This window comes from Salvelinus sp. IW2-2015, linkage group LG14, assembly GCF_002910315.2.
Source record: "Salvelinus sp. IW2-2015 linkage group LG14, ASM291031v2, whole genome shotgun sequence".
Taxonomy (NCBI): domain Eukaryota; kingdom Metazoa; phylum Chordata; class Actinopteri; order Salmoniformes; family Salmonidae; genus Salvelinus; species Salvelinus sp. IW2-2015.
Window position 1 is genome coordinate 16,712,071 of NC_036854.1, and position 12,735 is coordinate 16,724,805.

The 12,735-nt window shown below is 45.0% G+C and overlaps 1 protein-coding gene across 1 annotated transcript in view; it reads right to left on the reverse strand.

Moving 5' to 3' along the window:
- The window catches only part of LOC111972687 (5'-nucleotidase domain-containing protein 1-like), a 56,536-nt gene that overhangs the window by 4,066 nt on the left and 39,735 nt on the right, over window positions 1–12,735 (reverse strand). The window contains exons 9-10 of the mRNA XM_023999718.2: window positions 5,586–5,707; window positions 1,136–1,309 (exon numbers count right to left, since the gene is read on the reverse strand). Coding sequence (XP_023855486.1) covers window positions 1,136–1,309; window positions 5,586–5,707 — 296 coding nt within the window. The remainder of the gene's footprint in view (window positions 1–1,135; window positions 1,310–5,585; window positions 5,708–12,735) is intronic.

The following is a 12,735-nucleotide window of genomic DNA, read 5'->3' on the forward strand; positions in this document are numbered from 1 at the left end:
AGGTAGAGGTAGTGAGTCTAGGCCGAGACGATTTGTCCATCTCCAAGGCTCTGTGCTCCAATCTGTCTTCAGAGTGCRTTCGTCAATACACTCTGGCTATCAACTCTTATTTCAGAGCATTCTCGTCTGAGTGTGCCAGAGCACAGAATAACTGACGATTTTACGAACGCGCATCCCCCGTTGAATATGACCGGTGTCAGTAAACATTGGCCCAAAAATATATATAATTAAATTGTTGCCAGCAGCACAGTTAGTCACCAACACCCTGGATAACGTGAAATCAGCTAAAACAGCTCTGCTAGGGTGAGTAAAATCGTCAGAGTGAGGCGTTCTTTCATTTGTGTCTGGAAGTAGCTAGCAAGCTAGACAACGTTAGCCAGTTAGCTTGGGTGCTTGACTGCCGTTGTGAGGACAGAACGCTCAGATCAACCCTACTCCTCGGGCAGTGTCCAGGGTGCTCTCTGAACCCAAAACGATATGAATTTACAAAACGGAMAAATCTGGCAATGCTCAGAGCACATTCTGAGCGCAATCTGGCAATCCAGAGTAAATTTACGGACACACCCTTAGTGGTGTCCTATCCAAACCAGGTGGTTCCTCTCATCGTTCCTGGCAACATATATGCTGACTCACCTAATTCCCTCTCAGGAAGCACTGACCCCTCTGGATATGGATAGACTATGGCCTGGTCAGTGAAGGAGAGGGCAGCACTGACAATATTACATAATAGTTGTAAGAAAGCACAGCACATCACATTATAGTTTCCTTCCTAGCAGTACGTCAACTGCCGTGAAAATTTTCTCCGCTGACTTTCCTGTACTGACACTAGGCAGTAATACAGACTCATATAAACTTGTTTCAACATGACCGGTTTTACAGATTTCGCCAATAGCTGTGGAACTGTAATAATACAAAACTGCCACGGAACACTTACAACACTGTAAGTCTTTTGATAACGCTTACAAAATGAACAAGCCCACGTATCCACTCAGACACAACACACGCTACGGTGGGTATATTGTGGCATTGAGCAGAGCAAAGGGGCTGGGGGTTGGGAGGATATGTCTTTCAGAGGGAGCAAGGTAAAAAGGTGGGAGAGCGCTTTAAACGGAAACAGCTGCTTGTGTGAACTAACCTCAAACTTTCCCTTCTTGTCCTGAGGCTCCGCTTGGGCCTCGTTGGTCTTCGCTGCGTCGCACCTCGGGACGCCCTCTCCCTCCATTTCCTCCACGATCATCACCGTCTCCCACTTCCCGAACGTGCTAGCAGGGAACATGTCCGACCGCATGCTATCCCCAAAGTACACCACCTGTATAGGGTAGGAGACAGGATAGACAATGAATGAGGCCACATTCGCAGCTGCTCAGTAAATTAAGTTTACTTTTCAACGTTATAGTAACTACCTCCTCATCTGATTAGTAAAGTGCTGTAATAAAATATCATTTTTTTCTGGATTCGTTTCAAGGGAGCGCTCAGCAGTAGTCAAATTCAATAAATCCGACATGTGTCTTACTGCCCCTTAGGCCGAACTAGACCAGACACGATGGGGCTGCAAAACCCATCACGTCTTCTTTGACCATCATTTCTGTTTTGTACTCAAGACAAACACGTTAAGACAGGCTTAGCTGAACAGCATACCAAAACTGACTGGCAACCCATTTCCTTACTTTTGAAACTATTGAAATGTAAATAGTTGAATTCCTTGCAAACCCAGTGGAAACGATGGGTTAAGAAGAGTGTCAGATTAGGGAACAACTAGAGGAAGAACAAAACAAGAATGCTCCCATAATGGAAACAGCTCTTTAGAGGAAATAGCTCCTTGAGTTTCAGCACAACTCTGACTTCTCAAGGGGTCCATTTAAGGAGAGAAGAAAGGTTATGACCCCAGGCCACTGGGGTCAGTGTTCTATAAGGATAATGAGAAAATCTTGGTACTAAAGACACACTCTTAAAGAGTCCTTCACATAGCTCTCTGTGTGGAATGCAGAGTGGGGTGTGTGTGTTTGGGAGGGGGTGGGGGGTATAGATGAGGCAGACATCCATAAAGACGAGGGGGGTGAGGGAGGAGTGGAGGGTCTCTAATGAATTCATGTGGGCCGCAGGCCTCGCTCCGGAAACCCCCTCCTTTTCTCAGGCCCTTTACAGCGTCTCTGACCAGGCCTCGCAGTCCCACGCATAAATAAACAGGACAGTCGGCCAGCCTGGGGCCCAGGCTGTGGAGCTGTGAGCTCGGCCTGTGGAGCTCTGTGGCTGGGGCGGGCTCAGGCATCAGGTTTCCAGGCTTTCCCAGAAACTGGCCACAGAGCTGGAGAGAGAGCACTGCTGCGGGGAGTGCACCGATCGTTTTTCAGCTCCCCACTGCTGCCAGAGGCATCGGATCAGTATGATAAATATTTACAGGGCCAGGAATTCCAACACAGTGGCAATACATTATAGAGAGACTTTCATGCTAAACCGTTTCATAAGGCTGGGACAGATAATGCAACAGAATTCAGGTTAACTCCGACTTTCTCCATAATTTGTAACTACAGTTGAAGTCGGAAGTTTACATACACTTAGGTTGGAGTCATTAAAACTCGTTTTTTCAACCACTCCACAAGTTTCTTGTTAACAAACTATAGTTTTGGCAAGTCAGTTAGGACATGTACTTTGTGCATGACACAAGTAGTTTGTTCAACAATTGTTTACAGACAGATTATTTCACTTATAATTCACTGTATCACAATTCCAGTGGGTCAGAAGTTTACATACACTAAGTTGACTGTGCCTTTAAACAGCTTGGAAAATTCCCAAAAATTATGTCATGGCTTTAGAATCTTCTGATAGGCTAATTGACATAGTTTGAGTCAATTGGATGTGTACCTGTGGATGTATTTCAAGGCCTACCTTCAAACTCAGTGCCTCTTTTGCTTGACATCATGGGAAAATCAAAAGAAATCAGCCAAGACCTCAGAAAAGAAATTGTAGACCTCCACAAGTCTGGTTCATCCTTGGGAGCAATTTCCAAACGCCTGAAGGTACCACATTCATCTGTACAAACAATAGTTCGCGAGTATAAACACCATGGGACCACGCAGCCGTCATACCGCTCAGGAAGGAGATGCGTTCTGTCTCCTAGAGATGAACGTACTTTGGTGCGAGAAGTGCAAATCAATCCCAGAACAACAGCAAAGGACCTTGTGAAGATGCTGGAGGAAACAGGTACAAAAGTATCTAGTATCTATATCCACAGTAAAAGGAGTCCTATATCGACATAACCTGAAAGGCCGCTCAGCAAGGAAGAAGCCACTGCTCTAAAACCGCCCATAAAAAAGACAGACTACGCTTTGCAACTGCACATGGGGACAAAGATCGTACTTTTTGGAGAAATGTCCTCTGGTCTGATGAAACAAAAATAGAACTGTTTGGCCATAATGACCATCGTCATGTTTGGAGGAGAAAGGGGGAGGCTTGCAAGCCGAAGAACACCATCCCACCGTGAAGCATGGGGGTGGCAGCATCATGTTGTGGCGGTGCTTGCTGCAGGGGGGACTGGCTTGCACTTCACAAAATAGATGGCATCATGGAGGACAATTATGTGGATATATTGAAAGCAACATCTCAAGACATCAGTCAGGAAGTTAAAGCTTGATCGCAAATGGGTCTTCCAAATGGACAATGACCCCAGCATACTTCCAAAGTTGTGGGCAAAATGGCTTAAGGACAACAAAGTCAAGGTATGGAGTGCCATCACAAAGCCCTGACCTCAATCCCATAGAAAAATTCTGGCAGAACTGAAAAGCGTGTGCGAGCAGGAGGCTACAAACCTGACTCAGTTACACCAGCTCTGTCAGGAGGAATGGGCCAACATTCACCTAACTTAATTGTGGAAGCTTATGGAAGGTCACCGAAACATTTGACCTAAGTTAAACAATTTAAAGCAATGCTACCCAAATACTAATTGAGTGTTTGTAAACTTCTGACCCACTGGGAATGTGATGAAAGAAATAAAAGCTGAATATGAATCATTCTCTCGACTATTTTCTGACATTTCACATTTTAAAATAAAGTGGTGATCCTAACTGACCTAAGACAGGGAATTTTTACTAGGATTAAATGTCAGGGAATTGTGAAACCTGAGTTTTAAATGTATTTGGCTAAGGTGTATGTAAACTTCCGACTTCAACTGTAGCTACAACCTGTGGCTCCCTCCCTTCCCCTAGACCCAGTCAAGAGACCCCCAGCCCAGTTCACTGCCCCTACACTTATCAATGCATCACTCAGAGCAGCGATTAGAGGTAAAGCCACCCCTGGATAAACAGGTCTGAAAAGCCACAGCAGCTCAGAAAGCCCAGTTTAATGAGCCCATTGTGCTCCACTGTGTGCGGCCTGACTGGGACAGACAGAGGACGCGTCCCAAATGGCACCCTATTCCCTACATAGTGCACTACTAGCAGGGCCCTGGCCAGAAGTAGTGCACTATTTAGGGAATAGGGTGCTATTTGGGACGCAAACAGACAAGAGGGAGGGGGAGATCACATATCTGACATGAGAGGGCCAGGGAGATAAGGACTATAATCCATGTTACTTAGCAACGCTGCTGATATGCAACTAATGAAATGGTAAGGACACAACTGAACTGCAATATCCTGATGCTGTCTTTTTTGGATGACAAAAATGATGTCATCTTTCAATCAATGTGAATATGTGAAATTGCCAATGTATAGCGAACGCCTTATGACCACAGCAAACGGTTGTTGCAGGATTATACTGCTCCTTTAATTGAGTAAAAAACTAGCGCCGTTTCAATCATTGACTCACTGAGTCTGTATGAGATGGGCAGCTCAGTGTATAAATTGTGATCCTACACATAGCAGGCAGGCCTGTACTCACTGCCACAGGGGACCTACATGGGACTGTAATCTGCTCTGAATGCCTCCATTCAGCCGGCCTACTGGCCTACATTAAGTCTTATCAGGTAAAAGTGAAGAGAACCCAAAATGTCGACCGCCTCAGGTCACCCCAGAGTGGCTGCCTTAAAGCTGCCACAAGTGCAGGTTGACACTGCATTCCGCGAGCGCTTTCTCCACGTGGCCCGATAACAGAGGGGGGCATTGAGCGCCCCTGGCCGGGTCAGAGGGGTGGATGTTTGGAGGCGGGAAAGGAAGGAGAGGCTGAGGACGTGGATGATGAGCATGCCTGGGTGCACTTGAAGGGGCTTGACACAGCTCTTGCCAGGGCCTTTCCTCAAGAGCTGAGACAGAGCACAAACAGAGTCTCAGAGTCAGACGAGCTAGCTGCCTGCCAGAGATCGTATACGCTGTGTACGCGGCCATGTTTCCCTCTCCGTCACACCGGTGCAAATCTCCCGGAGCTGATTTATATCGGACGTCCGATCTCTGTGCGTTTGCCAGGAACGGCAGCACACTGTCCTGTGGATAAACATTGAGACACAGATCCCAGGATAGTATGGAAGTGATGGTTATTTGGATACACATATAACGTTTGCTAGTTACTTCAACAGCTGAGCATAACTTCCTCCGTAAGGACAAGAAAGTAATCAACTAACCCATCAAACAAACAATCAATGAATCAACAAATCTAACCTTGGGCTCAGGTTTCCCAGTCATGGTTTTGAGCAGCTGGTGGAGGTGGGGCCAGTTTCCTTGAGAGTACCAGCCAGGCTTGTCCAGGGACGGCAGCCCTTCACTCTCCTCCACATCATTCACTGCAAGACAAAGTGAGCAACCTTACCACAGGGTCACCACACGGCTCGACCACACCGCTCAATGACACGAACATACACGACCACACCTCTCAACACACAACCACACCTCAAAACCTCACCGCCACATTACTCAACATTGGATGGGCCAACAAACAAATATGACAGGGCAAAATGGATTCTAACCATGTGGATATTTCCATAGCTCAATATACTGTACTTATGTTAGGGATAAAAATACATAACTGAAAAGGGCGATTTTTTCACAGGGGAAATGAGCCTATTGAGCTACTTCCATGAGTATTTTTCCTAAACAGTTCATATTTAGGTCTCAGCATGTGGTCTAAGGCTGGATATCTATTTCCTTCTAAGTTCTGCTCTTAGCTTTGCTGCTGCTGGTACACAGAGTACAGCGGCCATTACATCAGCACAGCAAGGGAAAAACAGTTCTCGGAGTCAAAACAGAGTCATGGGCTGCGTCCCAAATGGCACTGTATTAGCACACTAATGAAGTAATTAAGGTGGCCCTGGTCAAAAGTAGTGCACTATATACAGAATATTGTGCCCTTTGGGACACGCCCAAGAAGGCTAGCATGCTTCCTCCTCGAATACCTCTGTGGGTGCAGTGGCTCAGTCTGGCCCGGTGTAGCCGTGTCTCATGCGTCCCAAAATGGCAYCTTATTCCCTATGTAGTGCACCACTTTTGATAAGGGCTCTGTTCAACGTAGTGCACTATATAGGGAATAGGGTGTCATTTAGGAAACACCCTCAGCCACCAGGCAATGTGTCAGCTTCTCAGAGAAGAGGAACGCCCCACCCCCCCAAAAAAAACAGTAAACAGTACAAGAAAGTGTGTCAATGACCTCATGGAAGTATTTCAGGTACATGGTTTATGTCTTGACGCTCAACAACAGCCAAACACTTTTCACTTAGTCATTCCTAGTTGATTGGAGGGGTTTTGGTTTTGGCTGTTGAGCTGCTGCTCAGCAATAACCCCAGTCTGCTTCAGTTTGAGCAAGGGGGCATTGGAAGACAGCCAAAACAAGATAGAGAGAGTGTGGAATGTGAACCACCACACAACTTCTAGAGCATTACACACACACTCTAGAAACTGCAAGGCAGGAGGCCACAGAAAGTTCCTCGAAAACAAATCTAATGTTTAGCTGAAAACAGAACTCAGTTAAACAGCTAGGGTTTAGGCCTGCTGGAATCTCCGTTGAGTAAATTAACTCAGCAAAAAAAGAAACGGCCCTTTTTCAGGACCCCGTATTTCAAAGATAAACAGTGTTAAACAATGAACCATAAACAATTAATGAACATGCACCTGTGGAACGATCGTTAAGACACTAACAGCTTACAGACGGTAGGAAATTAAGGTCACAGTTATGAAAACTTAGGACACTAAAGAGGCCTTTCTACTGACTCTGAAAAACAGCAAAAGAAAAATGCCCAGGATCCCTGCTCATCTGCGTGAACGTGCCTTAGGCATGCTGCAAGGAGGCATGAGGACTGCAGATGTGGCCAGGGCAATAAATTGCAATGTCCATACTGTGAGACGCCTAAGACAGCGCTACAGGGAGACAGGACGGACAGCTGATCGTCCTCACAGTGGCAGTCCACGTGTAACAACACCTCCATAGTATCGGTACATCCGGACATCACACCTGCGGAACAGGTACAGGATGGCAACAACAACTGCCCGAGTTACACCAGGAACGCACAATCCCTCCATCAGTGCTCAGACTGTCCGCAATAGGCTGAGAGAGGCTGGACAGAGGGCTTGTTGTAAGGCAGGTCCTCACCAGACATCACCGGCAACAACGTTTCCTATGGGCACAAACCCACCGCTGCTGGAACAGACAGGACTGGCAAAATGTGCTCTTCACTGACGAGTTACGGTTTTGTCTCACCAGGGGTGACGGTCGGATTCGCGTTCATCGTCGAAGAAATGAGCGTTACACCGAGGCCTGTACTCTGGAGCGGGATTGATTTGGAGCTGGAGGGTCCGTCATGGTCTGGGGCGGTGTGTCACAGCATCATCAGACTGAGCTTGTTGTCATTGCAGGCAATCTCAACGCTGTGCATTACAGGGAAGACATCCTCCTCCCTCATGCAGTACCCTTCCTGCAGGCTCATCCTGACATGACCCTCCAGCATGACAATGCCACCAGCCATACTGCTCGTTTTGTGCGCGATTTCCTGCAAGACAGGAATGTCAGTGTTCTGCCATGGCCAGAGAAGAGCCCGGATCTCAATCCCATTGAGCACATCGGGGACCTGTTGGATCGGAGGGTGAGGGCTAGGGCCATTCCCCCCAGACATGTCCGGGAACTTGCATGTGCCTTGGTGGAAGAGCGGGGTAACATCTCACAGCAAGAACGGGCAAATCTGTTGCAGTACATGAGGAGAAGATGCACTGTAGTACTTAATGCAGCTGGTGGCCACACCAGATACTGACTGTTACTTTTGATTTTGACCCCCCCTTTGTTCAGTGACACATTATTCAATTTCTGTTAGTCACATGTCTGTGGAACTTGTTCAGTTTATGTCTCAGTTGTTGAATCTTGTTATGTTCATACAAATATTTACACATGTTAAGTTGCCGAAAATAAAGTTGACAGTTGACAGTGAGAGCACGTTTCTTTTTTTGCTGAGTTTAGTACATTATAAACTGGGTGGGTCGAGCCCTGAATGCTGATTGGCTGACAGCCATGGTATATCAGACCGCGGGTATTCCACGGGTATGTATTTTTACTGCTCTAACTACGTGGGTAACCAGTTTATAATACTAATAAGGCACCTCGGGTGTTTGTGATATATGATCAAGGGCTGTGTCCAGGCACTCCCCATTGCGTCGTGCCGGGGGACAGCCCATAGCTGTGGTATACTGACCATATACCACACCTCCTCGGACCTTATTGCTTAAGTATACCCTTTGCTGCCCAGCTTTTAGGAACCCTGCACTTTGAAGTGGGTGACTGCACTTCTGGACAGGAGAAGAAAACAGTCTTTAGGAGACTGATGGGCGCTTAAGACCAGCAGCAAGAGAACCTCGACCTTCTTTTTTAGAAAAAGACAGTCCTTGACAGAGTGGGCTGCACCAGGTTCACGCTAAGGTTAAATATGCTATAAATATTGTGGCAGAAGAGAGAGACAAAGCACAGACTTTAGTTTGTGCGATTCAGTCACGCACACACACACACACACACACACACACACACACACACACACACACACACACACACACACACACACACACACACACACACACAGTAACAGCTGTGAGGATACAGGGACCTTAAGAAAAAGTGGAATGAGAAGTATGTGGTCTCTGGAACCCCAGAAAAACTGAGCACAGAAACACACACGCGCGCACAAGGAATACCGGTCACCTATTAGGATGTGAAATCCTGTGGCATTTTCACTGTAACCAGGCAAATATTTAGAGAGATCTGGCATCCTCTGGACAAATGGCTGCTGAAGGCCATGGCCACGTCTCAAATGGCACCCTACTGCCTATATTTGCACTACTTTTGACCAGGGTCCATAGGGTTATGTTCAAAAGTAGTGCACTATATAGAGAATAGGGTGCCGTGCGGGACGCAGGCCACGCTTAATAAGAGGCTGGGAGGAGTCTGATGCTTGCAGCCAAAGTAAAGGATTGATTTATAAAACCTCTCAGTCTTATACAGTACCTGGCAGGAACTGGGCCCTTATGAATTATATAATGTAGCTACTCCTGTCCTGTGTAGGAACCCATTCAATGACACACATACAGTATTTGAGCCACTCCATCAAATGAGGCTGATGTTGGGGAAAAATATCTAAATTGAGATGACAAAACATTAGGAACACCTTCCTAATATTGAGTTGCACCCCCTTTTGCCCTCAGAACAGCCTCAATTCGTCAGGGCATGGACTCTACAAGGTGTCGAAAGCGTTCCACAGGGATGCTGGCTTTGTTGACTCCAATGCTTCCCACAGCTGTGTCAAGTTGGCTGGATGTCCTTTGGGCGGTGGACCATTCTTGATACAAACAGGAAACTGTTGAACGTTAAAAACCCAGCAGCGTTGCAGTTCATGTTGTTTTGCCCGTTCACCCTCTGAATGGCACACATGCACAATCCCATGTCTCAATTGTCTCAAGGCTTAAACATCCTTCTTTAACTTGTCTCCTCCCCTTCATCTACACTGATTGAAGTAGATTAAACAAGTGACATCAATAAGGGTTCATAGCTTTCACCTGGATTCACCTGGTCAGTCTACTATGTCATGGAATGAGCAGGTGCCCAAATGTCAACAAATTAAACTGGACTATATATACATACAGTGGGGTCTGAAATGATTGACACCCTTGATAAAGATCAGCAAAAAACTATAAAATAAGGAATTAAAATACTGAGCTATATTGTATGGTAAACTTTTTTGGGAAACTATATTATTTTATACTAATACAATTGCTCAGAGAAAGAGATTTTGTTTAACGATAAATACAAGTTTTTCTCAAAAGTATATATATATTTTTTTCACCCGTTTTCAATACCTCACCTTGCGAGGATAACGGGACTGAGACTTGGCCGCAAGTGGATCTTCCAGCAAGACAATAACTCCTAGCAAACATCAAAATCCACAAAGAAATGGTTAATTGGCCACAAAATCAACATTTCGCAATGGACATCTCAGTCTCCGAACCCATTGAAAACCTGTGGTTTGAATTGAAGAGGGGAGTCCATATGAGCAGATGAAGGATATCAAGGATCTGGAAAGATTATGTATGAAGGAATGGTCTAAGTTCCCTCCCAATGTGTTCTCCATCTCATAAAACATTTTAGAAAAAGTCTCAGTGCCGTTATCTTTGCAAGGTAAAGTACTGTATCAAAAGATATTGAAAACAGGGGTGTCAATCATTTTGACCCCTACCTTTTTGAGAGAAAAAAATATKACCTGTTAAACAAAATATCTTTCTCTGGTCAATTGTATTAGTATAAAATAATATTGTTTCCTCATTTCTTTGGAGCATACAATATAGCTCAGTATTTTAATTATTTATTTTACAGTCCTTTTTTCTCATCTTTATCAAGGGTGTCAATMATTTCGGTCCCCAAGGTATATGTTGACAAGATTCCGACCTTCTGATAGTAAACTAGCCTTTTCCTCCTGAACTTAGACTGACCTTGTCAACTCAGCTTTATCTGATCAACTTAACAGCATCACTATAGCAACACGTAGAACATTACAATAGAGGCACATAAGTAGTGCACAACAGTGATGTTATATCCCAGAGGCCAATATCTCTGTATGGATGAAATAAGAAAATCTAATCAAATATCTCTCCAGTATGGAATAGAACCAGGCACTGACTGAGGCTATATCTGCCAACGTGGCGAGGGCTGGAGGAGGAGTGAATATTTGAGCGGCTGGGTCATTGTGTTTCACACATAACGCTTCCCTCCAGTGTTATTCCTGGCAGGAACGCAGTCCAGATGGGGGAGCATTCCAGAGCCGGTGCACACCTTCAGGAACCGATCGGGATTAAATATAAGCTGCTTGAGCAGGAAAACTGGGACCATGTGTGGATCACAGATCATATTAGAAATACTGACAGCTAATATGAACAAAAAGATGTTGGATCTTAATTTGATCACCCTGTTGCAGGATCACTTTTCTGCAATGCAGTACATTTAAACTTGTAGTGTATTTTGAGGTTTAAAAAGGCTTCTGAAGTTTGTAATTCTCATATTAAAATTTCAGAATTGATTTTCCCCTACAAAAATGTCCATAAATTATAAATCACAAAATAATTCACTTTTTCTGTTGCTGCAGGATTATTTTCCTGCTGTAGCAGACTGGCTCAAATTAAGATCCTACATCTGTAGTTTGATGTTCACCACCTGTCTTGATGCTAGTTCATCCTACTGATTTCAGTAGTGATTTGACGCTTGGGTTTTGAGAGGTTATTAGATGCATGGATTCTTTTTCTGGATTCCAACTCCACAAGTATTTTGATTTTATCAGAATCAGAAAAGTGATACTGCAACAGGAAACTGCACCAAATACCCTAGTTTCGTGCTCCTAATTATCCCGAGTGGCGCAGCGTTCTAAGGCACTTCATCTCAGTGCTAGAGGCGTCACTGCAGACCCTGGTTCGATCCCGGGCTGTATCACAACCTGCCGTGATCGGGAGTCCCATAGGGCGGCGCACAACTGGCCCAGCGTCGTCCGGGTTAGGGGAGGGTCTGGCCGAGTTAGGCTGTCATTATACATAAGAATTTGTTCTTCACTGACTTGCCTAGTTAACTTCTTGTGAATAGGGGGGGCGCTGTTTTCACTTTGGGAAAAAAAATGTACGGCCTCGTACTCTGTTCTAGATCATACAATATGCATATTATTATTACTATTGGATAGAAAACACTCAGAAGTTTCTAAAACTGTTTGAATTATATCTGTGAGTAAAACAGAACTCATTTGGCAGCAAACTTCTATACAGGAAGTGAAAAATCTGAAAACGAGGCTCTGTTTCAGGGCCTGCCTATTCAACTGGCTTTTATTTATCGATATGTATGCACTTCATACGCCTTCCACTAGATGTCAACAGGCAGTAGAAGGTTGAATGGGGTGTCTAGCTTGATCTGAGGYCGAATAAGAGCTTTTGGAGTGACAGGTCCGGTATTTTGTTTGTTTTCGACGGCACGCGGGGGACCTCGACATTGTCTTCTGAAAAGCGTTCGGTATACACGGCGAATTGCTCGCGGCTCTGATTTTATTTTGATACATATGAGAAAAAATCATAAAGTAGGATTTTTCAAACCAGAGTTTGCTAGTTTTATTCAACGTTTATTGGGACTTTTGGAATTTTCCGTTCTTTGCGCCAAGAAGATGATGGGCATGTTCGCACCACATGGCTAGCCAAGGTTGCTAATTCGACAGAAGAAATGGACATTCTAAAACCAAACAACGATTTATTCTGGAAATAAGACTCCTTGGACAACATTCTGATGGAAGCCACAAAGTAAGACACAATTTATGATGTT